The sequence below is a fragment of the Pelophylax lessonae genome (assembly GCF_965119305.1).
Source record: "Pelophylax lessonae genome assembly, chromosome: 5".
In the NCBI taxonomy this organism is placed as follows: domain Eukaryota; kingdom Metazoa; phylum Chordata; class Amphibia; order Anura; family Ranidae; genus Pelophylax; species Pelophylax lessonae.
In genome coordinates, this window is record NC_138772.1 from 356,018,577 (window position 1) to 356,040,630 (window position 22,054).

Consider the following 22,054-nt stretch of genomic DNA (forward strand, 5'->3'; position numbering starts at 1 on the left):
AAGCATGAGGGGGTTAATGTGTTGTCACTGCTGGTCACTCATCTATTAGTGACCGACCAGTGGCAGGTAATTAACCCCTTTGTGCTGCATTAGTGCAACCAGTATCAGTGCAACCAGTGTTAATTAACACTGATACTGGTTGCACTAATGCAGCAAAAAAGGGTTAATTACCTGCCACTGGTCGATCACTAATAGATGAGTGACCTGCAGTGACAATACATTAACCCCTCATGCTTCATAATACAAATACCATTGGTAAGCTGCCTCAGCTTCCCCCCCCCCCATCCCCACTGCCTCAGCGTCCCCCCCCCCCCCCTAATACACACACACACACACACAAACCCGGTTCCAAAAAAGGTGGGACACTGTACAAATTGTGAGTAAAAAAGGAATGGATTAATTTACAAATCTCTTAAACTTATATTTTATTCACAATATAATATAGATAACATCAAATGTTGAAAGTGAGACATTTTGAAATGTCATGCCAAATATTGGCTCATTTTGGATTTCATGAGAGCTACACATTCCAAAAAAGTTGGGACAGGTAGCAATAAGAGGCCGGAAAAGTTAAATTCACATATAAAGGAACAGCGGAGGATCAATTTGCAACTTCTTAGGTCAATTGGAAACATGATTGGGTATAAAAAGAGCCTCTCAGAGTGGCAGTGTCTCTCAGAAGTCAAGATAGGCAGAGGATCACCAATTCCCCCAATGCTGCGGAGGAAAATAGTGGCGCATTATCAGAACAATCTCTGTGCGTAAAGGTCAAGGACGGAAAACCATGCTGGATGCCTGTAATCTTCGGGCCCTTAGACGGCACTGCATCACATACAGGAATGCTACAGGAATGCTACTGTAATGGAAATCACAACATGGGCTCAGGAATACTTCCAGAAAACAATTGTCAGTGAACACAATCCACCGTGCCACTCGCCGTTGCCGGCTAAAACTCTACAGAAGCCATATCTAAACATGATCCAGAAGCGCAGGCGTTTTCTCTGGGCCAAGGTTTATTTAAAATGGACTGTGGCAAAATGGAAAACTGTTCTGTGGTCAGACGAATCAAAATTTGAAGTTCTTTTTGGAAAACTGGGATGCCATGTCATCCGGACTAAAGAGGACAAGGACAACCCAAGTTGTCATCAGCGCTCAGTTCAGAAGCCGGCATCTCTGATGGTATGGGGTTGCATGAGTGCATGTGGCATGGGCAGCTTACACATCTGGAAAGGCACCATCAATGCTGAAAGGTATATCCAAGTTCTAGAACAACATATGCTCCCATCCAGACGTCGTCTCTTTCAGGGAAGACCTTGCATTTTCCAACATGACAATGCCAGACCACATACTGCATCAATTACAACATCATGGCTGCGTAGAAGGATCCGAGTACTGAAATGGACAGCCTGCAGTCCAGATCTTTCACCCATAGAAAACATTTGGCGCATCATAAAGAGGAAGATGCAACAAAGAAGACCTAAGACAGTTGAGCAACTAGAAGCCTGTATTAGACAAGAATGGGACAACATTCCCATTCCTAAACTTGAGCAACTTGTCTCCTCAGTCCCCAGACGTTTGCAGACTGTTCTAAAAAGAAGAGGGTATGCCACACAGTGGTAAACATGGCCTTGTCCCAACTTTGAGATGTGTTGATGCCATGAAATTTAAATTCAACTTATTTTTCCTTTAAAATGGTACATTTTCTCAGTTTAAACATTTGATGTCATGTATGTTGTATTCTGAATAAAATATTGAAATTTGAAAACTTCACATCATTGCATTCTGTTTTTATTTGCAATTTGTACAGTGTCCCAATTTTTTTGGAATTGGGTTTGTGTGTATATATAATGTTCATACACACACACACACACACACACACACACACACACACACACACGTTGTCCTGCGCAGCGCGGTTGCCCTGTAGCAGTAAATCTGCTAAAGGGCCGTCGGCAAGTGGTTTAAAAAAAAAAAAAAAAAAACAAACAATTTTTAGGCACTACATCTAGAAATTCCCAATGATTTTTTATCATCAAAACATATTCCACTTTTAAAGTGCCCTGGCTAAAAAGTGAACAGTTTGAAACACCTGTGTTATTCTTCAAAGAAATGCACGTGAACCGACTTGGATCCTCGGCTTAGACCAGGAGTTCCCAAACTGTGGGTCGGGACCCACTGGTGGGTCGCACTGAGCCGGAAAGCCCGCGCAAATTACAGAGAGTCAGAGCAGTCAAATCGCGATGGATTCAGGACCCCGCCCAGGCAGTTTATGGAGGCTGGTCTGCATTTCCCGCGAGGAGGATACTTGCATCAGTGAGTACGTACAGTACGTGGGCTGTTATGTAGAATATGTTCATGGGGTGCAGAGCCAGCTCCTCGGTCCTGCTGGCAGCAGCGGTGGTGGTGGCGGGATGCTCTCAGCTATAGCGGGCAGAGACGGCAGCCTCAGTGTCATAGGAGGACCAGGTGGCACGGCGGTGTCAGGAGTTCATGGCAGCTTCTGTGACCCCAGTAGAGGATCTGAAGGAGAAGAGCCAGGACACCAAGACCAGCATAGAGCTCCTCATCATGGAGACTCTGTGGGTGAGGTGTGCTGGGCCCTGGAGAGGGCAAACAGGAGCTTCACCTTCACTGTGGACCGCTGGGAGAGGAAGGAGGGTGAGTGCCATATAGCCTGCTGATCACTGTCCTGGGGTGGTTGATTTCTGTCCTCTGCCTGCCTTATACTGTCTATGAGGGTGCTGATTACTTACAACTCCGCTTATATGCCACAGGTTTCTGACCCCTCACTTAGAACATCTGTCAAGGGTATTCAATAATAAATTGAAAAGTAGTAAATTCATATTTTAAATTAACAATGCCCCTCCCTTTAAAATATGCATTATTATTATTATTTTCATTTATATAGCGCCAACAAATTGTGTAGCGCTTTACAATATTCAATTACAAGCAAGTGGGTCCCGAAAAATAACTGTATTTAGAAGTGGGTCTTGGCCCAAAAAAGTTTGGGAAGCCCTGGCTTAGACCGTGCACAGGGCCCTTGACTTCTATACTATGGTACCCTCAGCGGACAGTACAGGTTTGTAACGTTCCATTTCTCACCAGTGGGAGACTACCAAGTCAAGCCCAAATGGGCCATAAAGTAAAGAGATAAATTATAGGCAATAACTACATCGTCTGAGTATAGACAATATCCAACACCACTAAAAGCTTTTGGGCTGAATAATTTGCAGTTTCCCCAGGCTACAACCTGCAGCAATCAGTGGGTTTTCTGTGCAGGGGAATTCTGACTCCTCACACGCTCTCAGTATTTCTTCAGCACACCTTGCATCCCCCAAAAAGCAGTTACGTCATTTCCTAAAGATTTTTTGCTAAAGTGGTATTAAACCCCAAATCAATAATGTAATATATTGCAGCTTAACAATCCTTTAGATGTGGTGGCTGCAGTCATTTTCTTTTTTGTGATTTCATTCTGTGCTTTCTGGCCAGTACCTCCTGTATTAGAGTGCCCCCCACTCTGGAGGAGCACAAGGGCACCTTTGGACAGCAGCAATGTCAGTCTTAGGGAAGGAGAGAATGTACAAGCAGATTTAGATACGCTAAACAAATTGAAGTCAAACTCCAGCTCACACTGCAGTTACAGCAACAGGTTTTTTTTCCCTTTTGGGATAAAGGTTTTACATGAATAAAAGCTGATCATTGTAAGTGCCCCTGTAAATGGTTTGTCTCAACACTCTTAACTGATACATTTGCAGGAGAGCTTGTTCTGTTGAAAAATAGTCTTACTGGATGGATAACCAGGTGAAAAAAGACAGTAAGACAGCAAAAGGAAACTAATGCAGTCATCACATCTAAGAACTAGTGAAAAGGAAGTGGCTTGCTATTGGTGTACACTTGGGGGAGGAGGAGACAAGAGCACTTGCAGACGGGGGGGGGGGGGAGGGGGTGTCGGCTAGAAGCTCAGAACAAAACCTTTGTACAGAGCAGGTAAATATGACATATTTGTTTTATAGAAGAAAAAAAAATATCTAACTTTACAATTACTTTAACTCCGGTTGATGCATTTTGTCCTATATAACAGTCCTTCTCATTAAGAATCTCTTTGAGCAATCTATAGCACAGGATGTAAAAAATTCCATCAACTAATTATACAAAGGCCTGGGTGTGCCTTAACCCTGCTAGAATGGTGCAGTTCAAGCAACTGCCTCTCCAGAATGACCATACCTTTCCAGCAAACGCCAACCCTTTTTTTCTTCAATTCGATCATTATTTACTCTTAAGAACAAAACCTCAGCTGCTATACTATTATGATGGGAAGGAGACTAAGCTATGTATAGGCACCCTTTACAGACTGAGTTTTTAGACAGTTAAATGAGAAGGGCCTTAGCATCAAAATAGTAGGGGGCTTGTTCTTGACTTGGAGAGAAGTCAAAGCCCTGATGGCCTGGGCAATGGATCCAAGGATGCAAGAGGGACATCAGGATCAAACATGGAGATTTACACAAGAATTTGTAGGCACCGTGATATGTCTAAGTAGGTCAAGGTCATAGCTAAAAAGATTGTTTTAAAGCCTTGTACTGGGCCCGTTCCTGTTTGTTGTGTGCAGCTGCTGGACCAGTGCTCATTCAAGCCCCAACACAAAGTCCACAAGAGAATACCAGGCGATTTAGCCCATTCTTTGGTGAAACATTTCAGAGCGTAATGTCCTAGGCGGGGTTTTTCTTTTAATGCCCACAGAGCGATACATTTTTATCATGTTTGTTTTCTATGTGTACAGACAGTTTTGCTCTTGTTCACTTTAAGCTTTACTGATCCAGTCGCGGTCAGAAAAGATGATTATGAAGGGGATAATTATTTTAGTTGTCAATGCTTTTATGTATGTGTGCGCTCATACACACTTTAATGTCTTACAACTTTTAAGTATATACGGTGTGTGGATATGGAAAGGCTAAATTGATTAGGTTATGGGAGAACTGTCACAAACTAAGCTTCTGTGTAGCTGAATACAGAAGTAAATGTAGAGGTTGCAGGAACAATGCATGCCAAGTAACAAGTTTTAAATTATTTTCACACACTTCTTCCACCTAGTCTCTAAAGAAACTTTACCCACCCTCAACTGATCTGTTACCACAGATTACTAAGAGCCTGTGCTCATGGCTGGAGTGTGTTCCCAAGGCATCAATCCATAGAAGAAATTAGCCAGCAACCCAGGTTGCCAGCCAATTACTTCTATGGATTCATTCTTGCTTACTACCTATTAAAAATGTGCTTTGAAAAATACACAAAGCAAAAAACACACTAAATACATTTTACATATTTTATTACCACAATTTTACAGAATACAAATACAGTATTAATGACTTGTGTAGCGTAGCCTAAACATTAAAATGAAGGGTTTATTCAAGTAGGTCTGTAGTAAAAAAGACATTTTTAAAAACAACCGCTGGCCCTATTTAGGCAAAAAAAAAAAAGGAACCAATTACACAGACTCCATTCATCATGAAAGATTTACTGACACCTGTTGGTATTTGCAGATGGAATGTTTGGCACGGCACGCACGCTGCCTTTCATAACTAGGTTTACCTAGATGCATCTGTGCCATTTTACAGTGGTCCAATCCAGTCTAATATCAACTAAATCACATGCAAGCCGGTTCCACTGAACAAAACATTGTCATTAGCATATCCACATTTTGTTTACAGCCTGTCATCCAATACTAGACACAGTGAACATTATTCAATAATAAAAGGGCTGTAAATGAGACATATGAAAAACAAGTCATTTTTGGAAGAGAGAGAGGAAAAACAAATTATATATATATATATATATATATATATATATATATATATATATATATATATATACACACACACATACAGTGGCTGGATCATAAATTCTGCTGCTGCACTAAAAGCTCTATGTACTCTAAAATGGTTACTGCAAAGGGTGTACATATGCAAAATCCCCTAGCACAAATGTATTCAGTGCCTGCACTCAGGACTTGAAAAATTGTTTAGCCTCCATTTGTTTCCTTTATGCAAACAGAAGAAAAAAAGCCAACATTACACCAAGTTTCATTTTTTATTCATACTAGCAAGAGTGGCAGTTCCAGAAATATTGGGGATATAACAAATACTAGAAAAGTATTTTAGCAGGCACTACATGCAGGGGAGGAGTGCAGGGTTGTGACCGTGGACAATTTTTGAAGCGTGTGCGTGTATGTGCAAACTATGGAAGGTAGAACAGCAGAAATTATGCACAGACGACGTGTGGAAGTAAAGACATCAGAATAACAATCTTGACTCCAAAAGGGGGGTTACTGATGTCCGAATAAATCTCTAAATTATAATAGTCATAGCCGTAGAGCTGAATGACAGGGGTAGAGAAATGGTTCCTATATTGTTTTCAGCACTATTTTACAAAACGGAGTAATTATAGAGGGGCAGAATGGGAACTCATCTCTTCACACATAGGGTTTGAAATAGGAGCAGATGAAAAATCAGTGTCCAGGAAACAGGCACCTTACAATTGAAGCAAGCTGTTCTGGGACAGTAAAAGTGTTGAAACTGCAACACTATGGACTGTAGAGGTGGTGGGGAAGATATGCAATGTCATTTATAGGTGGGGGCAGTGGCCATTTGCACTGTACTGGTAATGCACACACATGGAATATAAGGGATTGCTGCACATGTTTCTAAAACAGATCACATACAGATTTGAACAGTCTATGGCCAGCTTTTTTCTGTGATCGCTAATTACTGAGAGGTTAAGCCACTTACACTGCAGGCTGGGCACAGATTGGTAAATGTACACATTTCAGAATGGTCACTGAGGGGTTAAAGCTCTTGCTTCATGGTGTAAAAAAACACCTCACAGAAAAAAAAAAAAAAAAAAACGATGTGAGGAAAATGATTCTAGGACAATATCCCCCCTGGACAATCCCTGGGGGGGATTATGTGCAGGGGGGGGGGGGGGTTATGTCCAGGGGGGGGGATTATGTCCAGGGGGGGGGGGGGTTATGTCCGGGGGGGGATTATGTCCGGGGGGATTATTGCCCTGATACCGAGGAAAATATCTCAAAATAAAGTAGTTAAAAACACTTCCCTACTGTGTCCAGAAGTAAAAGAAAGACGTTTTGGTTGGCTGTTGCCAAATGTAAGCTCTCTTGTATTAGGAAGCCAATAAACAAAGTTCAAAAATATACTGTAAATACTGCTGAATCCACAGGACCGGTTTCACATATAAATTATATACAATGCTCAAACTACAGATTACTAGAACAAACTGATCCAACCCCAGTACTTTACATTGTGATCTCTAGACAATTGTGTGGTTGTAGATTACTACCATAAAAAACAAATACAAGAAAAGAAATTCCTACATGCAAACAGTAAATGTGCTATCACACCAACAACAGCAAAAACAAGACTATAAATTGCCTTTAAAAATACAGTCCCGCATTAGTGCTTCTTTGTACCTGAAGGATGAGTGTTCTCCGTGGACAGCTAGGCCGAGGGATGGGCACGGTGACTGCATATATGGCGATTGGTTGGAATCCTGCGATTCTTTTCGAATAAGCTTGCCAGTGACTGGATCATACTGTCGAACTTCTGGACCTGGCCGAGTCTTGGGGTGAATAGGCGTAGGATGATAGAGTGGAGTCTGAAACGCAGTATGAACGTCTAGGAAGGTAGTGGGGCTAAGAGCTCTGTTGAAGAAAAAATAAGCAGAAAAAAAAAAAAAACTGTATAAATACGGTGTGTGTGTTTTGGTTTGTATATACATAGGCATTTGTGGTTAAAAAAAAAATAAATAAATAAAGCATAACATTTTCTTCAAACTCCTGATAGAGGTTTACCTACTGAGGCATTGGGGTTGATTTACTAGAGTAGAGTGTGAAAAATGTGGTGCAGCTCTGCATAGAAACCAATCAGCTTCCAGGATTTTTTTTTTTTTTTTTTTTTTTTTTAGCTTAAAGCGGAGCGTTACCCAAAAGGGGAAGTTCCACTTGTTTGCTTCCTCCCCCCTCTAGTGCCACATTTGGCACCTTTGGGGAGGGTACCTGGTTTTTGAAAGGTACCCCATACCCACTTCCATGGGGACCTCGCCATAGGAAGCATGGCCCCCCTCCTCCGCCGGGCCATTGAGAAAGTGCAGCATGCTAGGTGCACGCGTAGTAGGGAACCGGCTGTGAAGCTACCAGGCTTCATTGCCGGTTTTCCTTAGAAGAAATGGCGGCGGCAGCCCCTGAGAGCCAATTGAAAAATCGGCTGGGGTCCTGACATCGTGTGACCCCTGGAAAGGTACGTTTCTTATTAAATGTCAGCAGCTACAGTAGCAAATAGCAAATCTGGACTGACATTTTACTCGATTATTTCTGATGCATTAATAAACACAAACACACACACACTACCAAATGCATACCTCTGAGACTTTAAGTAATCTTCTTTTAAAGGAAATAGTTGCTCTTCTACTTTTTCCCATCGCTCCAGGCAACTCCAAAGCCAGTCTGGGTTCACAACATGAAGACTTTTGCAGTTCTGAGCTTGCTTAACTTTTTCAGTACCTGGAGTCAGAAACACAGTGCTTATGCCAAAAAGAAAAAAAAAAAAAAAAAAAAAAAAAAAAAGAGAAAACCAAATTCTAAAAAGGGACAAAACATCCACTATGAATGTTTTGCTTTGCAGGTGCATACATGGATATTATACTAAAATGTAACCTTTTATGTTCTACCACCGTCTGCCATACATCAGTGGCAGAAGGGGGATTTACAGAAGCCGGGTATGTGTGTAATCTGATAATCAAACGGTCAGTTTTCAGGTGGAATAGATCCGGAGGCAGTCTAGGCGCCAGATCACTACCACACACACACACACACAGGTACAATTGCAAGTTTAGCCCCCCCACAAAAAATAACTCATGAAAAAGGGACACTAAACGTTATCCTTATTCTTGAAAAATAGTCCATACTAATCTGCTTAGTGGCCCTGTAATCAATTTTTAAAATTAATGCAATAACCACCCAGTTTAGTGTAACCATCTTAGCTCAGAACTAATCCAACTGGCTCTAAAGCCAGTGACATCATGCAAAATAGAAGGGACGTAGGATACAATACAATGGAGGTGTTGCTGATATCTTCGCTCCTTAAGGGGAAAACACATGGTCTTTTATGCTGATTTTACTGGAGTGCACCAGAATCTGTGCACTCTTTAATGCGAGTGTGTTTCTTAGTGGTTTTCAATAAAATGTATGGAGTTTGAGGTTTGCACAATGATGGCCTTATCTTGATTTCTTTGAGCTATTGGTGGAGAGAAGTGTCATCTTTATTCTGAGACCTTGATGTAAAATTAGAAGCGGAAGGGGATCTGGATGGTGAATTTAGAAAAATCTTGCATTGGAATAAACAACCCATTTATTTAAAAGGGGAAGGAAGGCACATTAAGACCTACAGGGTGTATAGGTCAACTCCTAGAGGTGAAACCGAGGTGAGGTTGGTGGAGGATTGCGTTATATTAGGAAACTTTACACATCACAAGTGAAAGTGCAGTATATGTTGGACTTTAATATAAAAAGGACTTTTGAATTGAAATCTGCACAATATATGTGGGAATAAATCTGGGGTTTCCACCGCTAATCATGAATTATTATATGTATATGAATATTGCACAGTGTATGGGTAAATAAGGCTGAGTGCATTTACATTTGAATGACCCTTGGGGGTTTTCACTATTCTGCTGTGGCTGGAGGGTGTACCAAATGCTACTAAGATTTTGGGCAGTATACACTACCCAACCTTGTACAGCTGCAGCAGGCTTATAGCTTCTTATAGAATTTAAACTGCCAGCAACAGGGCTGGATGGAGCATCCGTGCCTTTCGCTGTCCACATCTAAATTCCGGAGCCTCATGCACTAGGACTTAATGTCCTGTATGCATTGGGCCAATTATTTGTTACAAAAAATGTAAGCTGACATTTTTATCTCCATGTTAAAACTCAAGCAATTCCAAACACATACATTTTTCACATTTTGAAAAGCAAACATATTGTAAATATCTTTCACAGCACGTGCAGAAAGGATTTAGTATACTAAAAATGGATTTTTGTAAAATCTTACCGTAAAATCCTTTTCTCTTAGCTCATTGACAGACGTAGTCCTCGGTGATACACCACCTTCGGGTTATGTTGCCTCCACAGGAGCAGGACTAGACAGGAAATTAAAAAGCTCTGGCCACACCCTAGGGGCAGTCCCAGAGGGTATATCCTCTCTCTCTCTGCCTCAGCAAATCAGTTATGTGAAAAAGCAGTCTTTAGAGATTTTAACCCAACTCAAAAAACAGAGGGGCGGGGACTACGTCTGTCAATGAGCTAAGAGAAAAGGATTTTACGGTAAGATTTTACAAAAATCCATTTTTCTCTAGCGCTCATTGACAGACGTAGTCCTCGGTGATACACCACCTTCGGGACGTCCCAGAGCAGTATCACAACTGAGGGGTGGGAAAATGAAATCAAATCCCAATCTAGAAGGCCCAACCGGTGCCAACTAGAAGTTTACAATGCTCATCCTTAATGATGAGACTCAACAAAAAAAAGAGAAAAAAATTTTTTTTTTTTTTCAAACAGAAAAAAACCCTCGAGGTAGACCACCGGTCTCCTCAAATTGTGGCCTGCAAAACCTTGCGGCCAAATGAGGCATCCGCCGATGCCGTCACATCAATTTTATAGAATTTTGTAAAGGTATGTACCGACGACCAGGTGGCCGCCTTACATACCTGGACCACTGACGCCTGATGGCGAAAGGCCCAGGAAGTACTGAGCGCTCGAGTGGAGTGCGCCCTAACAGGGAACGGAGGACTCTGACCCTTAATAGAATAAGCCTGTACCACCGTTTGTCTAATCCATTTGGCAATGGTCGCGGCAGATGCAGGCAAACCCTTTCTGGGGCCATCCGTGATCACAAAAAGTGAATCCGTCTTACGGAAAGATTCCGTAGCTTTCAGGTATACCCTGATTGCCCGAACCACATCTAAGGAATGCAACGCATGTTCCCGATGATGCTTGGGCTGAGGACACAAGGAAGGTAGTACAATATCTTCATTCAGATGAAAATCTGAAACCACCTTAGGAAGAAAAGATGGCTTAGGATGAAGTACTACCTTATCCCTATGAATCACTAGGTATGGGGACTGGCATGATAATGCAGCCAGTTCTGACACCCTGCGAGCAGAAGTAATAGCCACCAAGAAGGCCACCTTCTGGGATAAAGTAAGCAAGGGAATCTCCCTGATGTTTTCAAAGGGAGGTTTCTGTAGAACCGACAAAACCAAATTAAGATCCCAGGGCGGTAAGGGCGCGCGGACTGGAGGAGCCAGGTGCCGCACCCCCTGGATGAAATTCCGCACCAAGGATTTGGTAGCTAAAGGCTTCTGAAAGAAGATTGCTAATGCTGAAACTTGACCCTTGATGGTGCTCAAGGCTAGCTTCTGCTCAACCCCTTGTTGCAAAAAGGCCAATATTCGAGTCACCGAATAGGTACGTGGAGGAAATCCTAAAGATTCGCACCACACAATATAAGTCTTCCATGTGTGATAATAGACTTTGCTGGAAGTCGCTTTCCTTGCTTTAATAAGGGTAGGAATGACTGAAGTAGACAAACCTCTGTCCTTCAGTACTTGGGTCTCAATGGCCAGGCCATTAAACCCAGCGACTGTAAAGCATGATGGTAAATTGGTCCTTGAGACCACAGAAACTCCCTGAGACGAAGTTCCCACGGAACGTCTACGACTAACATGTCCAAGTCGGCCAGGCCGGCTTGAGGAGGCCAGCCTAGAATTTCTAGGACCACTGGCGCTGATAGAATCTGAACCAGGCGTCCCTAGAGGTATCTGGCCCCGACCATCCGAGAAAGTCTGGTCGTTTTCTGTTCCCACACATTTATCAGATACCTGATAGTTATCAGGAAAGGTGATCTTTTCTGGTTGAACCTCAGGGACCGAAGTCACCCGACTAGAGGCTACTTGGCCTATCTGGTCAACCAGATCCGATTCCTGTGAGGTATCGGGACTAATCTTAGGAAAAGGTAAAGGAAAAGATCTATTCAGGGAACGGTAACTACCGCTTCCTGTAGTACTTAAATGTTGGAAGGGAAGAATCGCACCGGTAGTAGTGGTTGATGCTCGATCTAATGTCCTGAATACCGGTGAAAACGTCCCCCCACCCTGAAACCGGGTGGGGGCGCACCTTCAGGCTGTGTACTCCTTTGCTTCGGGTTTGGCTGGGTTGGTCCTTTGCTTGTCCGACCAGCCCTTCTTGAACCCTCCTGGAGGAGTCTTGCCTTTCCCGCTAGTACCAGCCGGGCGCCCTTTATGGGCGGTAAAGAAAGGTCCTCGCTTGTTGCGAGGTCCCTTAGCTTTAGCAGCCTGTGGCAAAAAAGTGCTCTTGCCCCCAGTGGCATCCTTAATGATTTCATCTAGGTTGGCCCCAAATAGACGATTCCCCTGAAAAGGGAGATTAGTCAAGGTCTTTTTGGAACCTAGGTCAGCTGACCAGCATTTTAACCACAGCACACGTCTGAGGATCACCGCTGACTTAGATGCATGCCCTAATAAGGGAGTAGTGTCCAAGGCTGCGTCACAGATAAACTGTAGCCCTTGTATAATCTGTTCCATCAAATCAGATGTCTCCTGGGGAATATCTTTTCCCCTAAGGTCTTGGCGTACCATTTTCGCCCATTCCGTAAGTGTCTGGGAAACTAGACCAATAACAATTACTGGTCTAAATGCTGACCCTATCAGAGAGAAGATGGTGCGGGACTCTGCTTCCATCTTTCGATCCACCGGATCCTTAAAGGACGAAGTGTCCTCCACTGGAATAACCGTGGCTTTATTCAGCCTGGAAATAGGTGGATCCACCACTGGTGGTACCGTCCATTTCTTAATGATGGATTCCTCAAACGGATAGCGTCTAGCAATACGCTTTGAAATAGTAAAGGTACGTTTAGAATGCTCCCATTCTCCTTTAATCTGATTACCGAAACATTTAGGTACAGGAAAAACCTTCACCGTTTTGATGGGCTTATTAGTACCAAAGGGAATCTCTGTTTCAGTTGCCTCTGCCGGTAAAGCCTCAAGTTTTAAGGTTTCCTGCACTGCCACAACTAGTGCGTCCACCAATGCTTCTTCCTGAATTATAGCAGGAGAAGAAGCGTCCTCCTCACTGTCTGAGGGGGCTTTACCTGGGATAACAGCCCTTGCAGAGGAACCTGCAACTGCAGTGACCATCTCTGAATCAGAGTCAGAGGTGTCAGATAGTATAGGGGTAGGCGGGGGTCGCTTCCTTGACCCCCGTCCCTGACAGGCCGCCTCCACCCGAGCCACCATAGACTCCAAAATTGCTGTAAATGACTCTATACTCTGTGCACCGGCGGGTCCCGTGGCCCCCTCGAGGGAAACAGGTGGGGGAATATGTGTGGCAGGGTCCATGATAATTCCAGTCACTTCCTGGATAATATAATTCAAAAATAAAAAACTTTTTTTTTTTTTTTTTTTTTTTCAGACCCCCAGCGCCACAAAAGCCCCTTAGTGTTACCCGCTAGGGATCCCTATCGATCGAGAGAGAGAGAGAGATAGACCCCCAGGCTCACCACTTGATGCTCAGAGTTTAACTGCAACAGGTTACAGCGCTGTCTTGACAAACAGGAAGTCTTTTGGCTGGCTGCCCAGGAAGAAAGGAGGCGGCTCCGCCCCTCTGCACGCCTTCCGGCGCCTCCCCCAAGCTCCACGATGTGTTTGGATCACCTCAAACATGGCCGCCCCCATGCTGGAGACACGAGGCTACGCCAAAATGGCGGCTCGTGCGATCCAGCAAAAAAAATGGCGGCGGCCTGTACTGAATAGCGGTGTGCTGCAGGGCACACAACACTCTCTCTGCATGGGGATATGGCGTGGTTGGCGGTACCGGCCCTGGCGGACCGCATGGCCATTCGGGAGGCCTGCTAATAGCTGGAGATCTGATTAGGAAGGCAGTCTACATGTCCGTGGCTTCTGACTGGTAGGTAGCTTATTCTTAACACCGTAAGATTTCCCAGAATGCCACAGATTACATCTTTTTAACATGTATACAATTAGATTGTTAGCTCCCAAACCAAGCCTCCTGGCTTTTTGCACATAAAATCACACTCAAAGTAGGAGGATCTGTGTCATGTTATAGGATAGAGAGGGACTCTATCTTACCATACAGAGAGGGGCCCGCGTTCACCACAAGACCCGTCAGGGGAAAAGGGGGAACATACTACTCACCATACCGGAACCAGGCGGGCACCAACTCCTGACAGTACCCCTCTCCACCGGGGCGGGAGGGCTGTCGACCGATACGGACGCCGTGACTCATGGTCTTTGGCGTTTCAGCGAGACGTTTAACTCGTGTGGACAGTCCTTTAATGGGACTTTGTCGCGGCCGACCCAGCGCGGAGCTATGGCCTGCACGAGCTCGTAGGCTGAACTGGGGTGACCACCGGATCTCAACATCCAGCCCGTCGCCCAGTTCAGCTTTCTTGCTTGAAGATCTCACAGGAACACTGGAGAAAAAAAGCTGTCTAAAAAATCCTTTAAGAAAAAATTCTTGCCAGGACCTAAGATCCCAGCAAGGTATCTAGGTCCTTACTCCTAACTAGACACAAAATAACTGATTTGCTGAGGCAGAGAGAGAGAGGATATACCCTCTGGGACTGCCCCTAGGGTGTGGCCAGAGCTTTTTAATTTCCTGTCTAGTCCTGCTCCTGTGGAGGCAACATAACCCGAAGGTGGTGTATCACCGAGGACTACGTCTGTCAATGAGCGCTAGAGAAAACAGCATGCATTCTGGTAAATGTGCTCCATTTAGAACTGCAAGTGTCCAAAAACAATTATCCATGTACAATATCCTTAGAGTACCAGCTATTTTGTATTCAGTCCACAGAAGTGATCCACACAACCTCTGCTGCTCTAAAATCTTGCTTTATTGAAGAAACTGCAGTGGACAAGTCACGGGTACAATGAGTAGACACGTTTCAGCCTACATGGCTTTAATCATACCAGTTTAGATTTAGGATTAAAGACATGTAGGCTGAAACATGTCAACTCACTGTACCTGTGACCTGTACACTGTTGGTTCTTCAATAAAGCAAGATTTTAGAGCAGCAACGGTTGTGCAAATAACTTCTATGGACAATTATTCTCAGCTGTGCGACTGCAGATTGGGCGCCTGTGAGCTCTAATATTGTCGAAATTAATGGGTAGTAGCATTGAACTCTTTACCAGTGTTATGCAGTACATGTGTATCGTGAAATTAATTTTGGTTTAAAAACTTTGGAATGGTTTCCAGGGGCTGCCACAGTGAAGGTGTACTGTGGTACCATCAGGAAATTCATTTATGCATTTCTGGCTACAGCTCAGCATTGATCCTTAACTTCTATGGGGCGGACTTACGCATTTTTGATGTGTATGGGAATACCCTCTTAGAACACGTTATAGGATTGCCATTACAGCTAAAGGAGGCCAGATTGATGGGAGTAAAAATAGTAGTTAATCTAGGGCAGGTTTGTTGTGCTGTCTTCATGATGAGTTTTGAAAGGTGGTAAATTGCCAAACCATTAGCAATACCCCAAAATGACTACAAATTAATGAATTTGTGTGAAATATGGACTTGCGTTACAATTCCCGTTAAAAAAAAAAAAAAAAAAAGTTACTGGTATATTGACAGAAGCATTAAAAGAAATTTTAAAGGCAGAAGGTTTTTATTTATCTTAATGCATTAAGATAAAAAAGCCTTCTGTGTGCAGCAGCAGCCCCCCTCACAATTACCTGAGCCCGTTTTTATCCAGTGATGTTGCAGGAGTGTCTAAGCTGCCTGGTACTCCCCTTCTCATTGGGTGAGACAGCAGCACGATTGGTTCCCGCTGCTGTCAATCAAAATCACTCAGCCAATCAGGAGAGAGGGAGAGGTGCGGTAGGATTGTGGGCCCGTGTCTGAAAAGACAGGGAGCTGTGAATCGCCTTGGGTGCCCCCATAGCAAGCTGCTTGCTATGGGGGCACTCCACAGGAGGGAGGGGCCACCTAGGCATATAAACAAAATAAAATGGGCGCTTCTTGGAACGCAGAACGGTGTCCCCTGCTTTTTAGAACATTCATTTGTCGTAAGTGTAACTTTTAATTGATTTAAATAAATTGTTTGGATGTATTACACTGAGAAGCCCATCTCTCTTCATCTACACCGTACCCTGAGAATCTGTACCCATATTGACAGGCTCTTCCGGATGCTTATGGAATATTACACTGAACAAAATTATAAAAATGCAACACTTGTTTTTGCCCCCATTTTTCATGAGCCGAACTCAAAGATCGAAGACTTTTTCAATGTACACAAAAAGGTCTATTTCTCTCAAATATTGTTCACAAATCTGTCTAAATCTGAATTAGTGAGCACTTCTCCTTTGCCGAGATAATCCATCCACCTCACAGGTGTGGCATATCAAGATGCTGATTAGACAGCATGATTATTGCACATGTGTGCCTTAGGCTGGCCACAATAAAATGCCACTCTAAAATGTGCAGTTTTATCACACAGCACAATGCCACTGATGTCGCAAGTGCCTAGCTACTCCTGCGGAGCGGAAGTCAACAGTGATGACTTAGAGGAGGCGGCGACTGTCGGAGGACGTAAGAGAAACAAGTGTTGCGTTTATAATTTTAATCAGTATATTTATGCTCATTTTGACTACCTGTAATGGGGGGTCAAATCCATCTGGTGGCCTGGATGCATTGGTGGGTACCTTGATCTGGGCTGGAAGGCCACCGTATCTGGCCCGATCTATGTTAAGACTCTCCCTGCCTGATTTTCGAATATACTATTGGGCTGCGGTGTTGGTCACTGTGCGGTGGTGGTTCTCCCAACCCAGATTACCCGGCAGTCACCCTTGAGGTGGCTGTGGTGGGCTTTTAGGTCACCCTCAGCAACTTGGTCTTCAAGGACCCCGGGCCCATCCTGCACTAACTGGCTTGATGACAACTACCGTAGCAGTTTGGCTACAGGCGCAGGTTCATTATGTTATCGTAAACCTTTCACATATTCACCTCATATGCCTCTCTGGGCCTACCCTACCCTACCTGCGTATGATACCCGACCATCATATCTGGGCCTCCCGAGGGATAAGGAGTCTTAAGCATAATTTTTCCAACGGAACTTTGAAAAGCTTTGCCAATTTTGAGGCTGAACTTAATCTGCCCAATAAAATGCTGTTCAGGCACTTGCAGCTTCAGCATGTCGCTCTACCCCCGTTGTCCTTGAATCTGACATGTTGGAAAAGCTCCTGACTGCTAGAGCTGGTGAAGCCTCTGTTCTCCATCTACCTCCGGCTGTCTGTTGCTCATCTCGTTAAACTGGATAAGTTATATCGTAAGTGGCGGGCAGATATACCGCATTTCACAGAGGAGTGGGAGGAGTGTGTAGGCCATTATGCCACTACTATGGTGTCGGCCAAAGATAGGATTATTCGGGTTAAATTTCTCCACAGGGCCTATTATACCCCTGCTTGTCTGGCTAATATATACCCTGCTGTCAGTCCTTATGCAACAGGTGCCAATCTTCCACTTGCACTCTCATGTGGTGTAGACGTCCTAAAATTCAGGGGTACTGGTCCTCTGTGGTGGAAGCTATAAATCGCACTTGCGACCTGTCACTTAATCTGGATCCCAGGATTTGGCTGTTGGGGATAATAGAGCTAGTACGTTATGTTTTTTTTTTTCTCACATCTTTCTATGCCCGGAGGGAGATTTTTTTTTCAAATGAAAGTCGGTACTGCCCCCCACGGTGGCCTCTGGCGTGCAGCCATTAATATCGAGAAACCTCTACACAGGCTTGCCTATGAGAGCTGAAACTGCCCTAGGAAATTTGATTAAGTATGGTAGGCCTGGATAGACTCCTGGGTTACCTGATCTGAGATCTGTGGGGCTGCCTGCGCACCTTTATTGGAATGTATAGTATCTATTTATATGGACTGATTTTTCTGCTCCCCTCCTTCTCCTCCCCTTCTTTCTACCGTTTTTCCTTCTTGCCCCACTCCCACTTGTTTTTTTCCCCCCCATCCTCACTTAAATTCCGAATGCTGTGTTGCTTTCTACTTATGTTTACGATGTATTACTACTGTTCTTTGAATCCACAGTGAATAACTGATGCCTCTTCCACTGAATCTCCTGTTTATTTTATCCTGACCATTGTGATTTAACATACTGTACCTTAAACTGCTTTATATATCTAGAGTACATTTAACAGTTGCATTTGCTGTATTTGGTTTATCCAATAAACGCTGCTTGTTTAAAAAAAAAAAAAAAGAATCCATCTGGTGAGTGTTCTGTGCACGTGAATGTCGGTGGAGAAGAGACCCACGTATTCATGGGTGATTTCTTAGATTAGATGGTCTTGGAGGAGATCGAACACATTTGGAATTGCATGGTTTACAACTATTGGGACTTTTGAGCACTGTGTTTCACCTTCTACATATTTTTTCATTTAAGTTCACTGGATGTGCAGTCAATTTACTGTTTATTTGTCAAGCTTTTTTGCTTTACGATGTGCTGCTTTATGTACGGTATATAATTTAATCACTAGTTTTTTGGTAATAATCTTGTGTGCAAGTGTAGGGGTACCTAGTCACCTCATTCATCACCATAAAAATAAAAGTTACTATTCCGACACAAGATCAGCCACAAGCAACTGACAATGCTCTAGACCACATGTGTCAAACACAAGGCCCGCGGGCCGAATCCGGCCCTCAAGGCCATTTCATGTGGCCCTCGCACCTCTCCTACAGCTGCAGGAGAGCTCCAGACCTCCTTCTGACCCTGTGCTTTCTGCTTTCCAGCAATGCCTCCAGCTTGTACTGTAATGTAAGGGAGGGTGGGGGATTCAACTTCTGATGGTTGGGAGGCTCCTGATCTTATGTAAGGGTAGGTGATGCTCTGAACATCTAGTCTTACAGATACAACCGGCCCTTTTGAGGGCAATCATATTGCTGTTTTGGCCCTCGATTAAATGGAGTTTGCCACCCCTGCTCTAGACCTTCAATGCATCCTGCAGTTAACATCCCAGATGGCTCTAAAAAAAGAATTCAGTACCCAAGCTGTGACCTGCAGACTCCACCTTGTAGGGCTGTAGCATGATCTAGTCTGCATTTTGTTAGGGCAGTTTATACATAAAAAGCGTGTCTATCTGCACCCTGCACTGCACTATATGCCTCTATTTTCTGCAACTTTTAGTTTGCATTCGATCTTCTCTGGATATTTTGGTGCATGAAAGGAAAAGCAAATTGCTAGCTATTCAGTGAGCATTCCTATTTAGTGAGCATTCCTTAAACTGGGATATTCTGTGCTTGATATTGGAGATGCTTCCAGGATTATTAGGATTCAGCCTCAATCTTCAAGTAGGCTTTTAATTGAAGAAAAATCTCAAAGTCTTGAGAGCAGCAGAGTTGAGAAAGGAGTCTATCCTCTTAAGGACACTAAGCTAAACAGAGCATGGTCTGAAATTAGAGCCCCTAGCGTTGATCTACGTTGTACCTTGTGTCTAACCTTCCTGTAGGTGGCAGGATAACCCATGGTTCTAGATTAAAGTGGTAGCCCAAACAAAAAAGGAAAAAAAAATGTACACCCTCTCCCCCTGTAAATTGATGGCATAGTGTGCATTGTACTAGCACATTATGAAATTTTTCTCTAAAACAGATCCATCCATCTTACATCTTTACACGGTCTTCCTTCCCTTCGAAGGCACTGGATATTTGAATGGATGGGCCGCGATGACACACAGGGGAGTAACAGTCGCAGCACAGTACTTTGGACTGATGGCACAATCAGTGTACCCTCAATTCAGAACGCAGTACGCATTCACCAGTGATGTCAATGGCTGCAAAACATGAATATCTTTTAAATTGGTGTACATTTAGGAGATATTCATTTTACCTACAGCTAAGCTCATACACACACACACACACACACACACACACACACACACACATATATATATATATATATATATATACACACACACACTATATATATATATATATATATATATATATATATATATATATATATATATATATATATATACACACATACATACACATACATATATACACACACATACAGGGCTCGACAAACCCCGGGCACCAGGTCGCATTGGCGACTAGAATTAGGGACCTGGCGCCTGGGGTGCACTGCAAGAGGTGTCCTGTCCCTTTTGCGCCCCCCCCCCCAACCACTCACCGAGTGCACGGATTTCCGCGCCGTCTGAAAATTGAGGCTGCGGCTTTTCGGCCTTCTACAGTGAGAGAACGGGGATCTGTCGCCCTCTTGTGGTGGCCGGGAGTTTGACAAGCAGTAACTAATGGCTGTTTCCCCTGCCTGTCCTCAATGCCTGTCCCATCTCCTTCCCAAGAGGAGATGAGAGGGAAGTTTTTGCAGGCTTTATCTCCCTGTCCACTTACCTTTGCTTAAAAGGTAAATGGACAGGGAGTGTGGTTATTTTATTTTTTAAAATTAAAAAAATATATATATATTTCTTTTTTTTTTTTTAATTATTAAAAAAAAAATATTTTTCTTTTTTCAATTATAAAAAAATAAAAACATTTCTATTTTTTTTTTTCAATTATTATAAAAAAATTATATATTATATAGTAATATAAATTTTTTTTTTTCCTCATCGCCATGCCATAACCGAAGGCCCCTTTCACACTGGCTGTCTGATCAGGTCCGCCTGTCAGTTTTTCAGGCAGACCTGATCGGACCCTTCAGTCTCCTCTATGGAGCAGTAATCTACCGCCATCTGATCCTGTCTGCCAAAAACAGACGGATGGTGGTTCTATTTTCTATCCATCCCGTGGATCCGATCAGATGGCATCGGATGGAAACAGACAGTCTGTTTCCATCCGATTGCCCTATAGAGGAGAGTGGGGTTCTAGTTGTCTTTGTGTAAATTTAGCATGTTATTTTTTTTTAAATAAAGCTTGGTTGTTTGTTAAAAAAAAAAAAAACTGGCTCCTAACTTTAGCTGGCTCCTAGATTTCAGGAAAATGTGTCAAGCCCTACATTATATATATACACATACACACACACACACACATACACATATATATATATATATATATATATATATATATATATATATATATATACACACACATACATACATACACACATACGTACATACACACACACACACACACACATATACGTACATACACACTGTAACGCTCCTGCGTTTTATGTATGATGTGGATTTTCAGCTGCAGAAATATTCCACTTCAGTAGTCATGTAGAGAAACGCTGAGACACCAATCCCAACTCCCAATGACTCATCATGTGTGGATGATCTCAATTCAGCAAGTGTGATGATAGGCTGAAGAGACAGGTTGGGTAGAGATGGTAGATGACAGACACTTGAAAGGAAATGTTCTTGAAAGTAAGATAGTAGCAGATGGGATGCAGATAGGTTTAGCAATCATGTATGGTAGCAGATGACAGAGTAGCAGGTGGACATACAAGAGAGATCAACCCAGTGCAAGAACAGGTGGTAGTAGGCTCAAGAGCTAGCAATCTTAGGTAATGCAGATGTAGTAATAGTCCTTAGTATGCAGAGCTAGATAGTGTAAGCTTTAGTATGAAGGTTATAGAGGTTTCCCCTGTGGGGTACTTATCACTAATAGCAATGTAGCAGAGGAGAGGTTCGGCAAGAGCGGATGATCCGGTAGCGGGACACAGGGATCAGCGCAGCGTGGTTCCGACAGCGAGGTATGCTTGCAAGCATGAGAGCTTCAAGACAGGTTAGCATCAAGGCACAAAGCAGTTTGAACGAACACATGTGAGTGAGAGCCGGCGATCTAAATAACCATCCAGTTCGGCGCTCAGTGATGACAGCATCAGTCTTAAAGGTGTATGCGCACCTTACCAAAAGAGAATGGTGGGGCGCATACACTTATGAAAGAGTAATTAGGGTACCCAAAGGTACCAGAACATTACACACACACAC

At 43.4% G+C, this 22,054-nt stretch overlaps 1 protein-coding gene across 1 annotated transcript in view; it reads right to left on the reverse strand.

Annotated features, from left to right (window-relative positions):
* CTDP1 (CTD phosphatase subunit 1) overlaps positions 1 to 22,054 on the reverse strand; it is a 289,118-nt gene that overhangs the window by 112,694 nt on the left and 154,370 nt on the right. Inside the window, exons 9-10 of the mRNA XM_082258480.1 lie at positions 8,425 to 8,566; positions 7,478 to 7,708 (exon numbers count right to left, since the gene is read on the reverse strand). Coding sequence (XP_082114606.1) covers positions 7,478 to 7,708; positions 8,425 to 8,566 — 373 coding nt within the window. The remainder of the gene's footprint in view (positions 1 to 7,477; positions 7,709 to 8,424; positions 8,567 to 22,054) is intronic.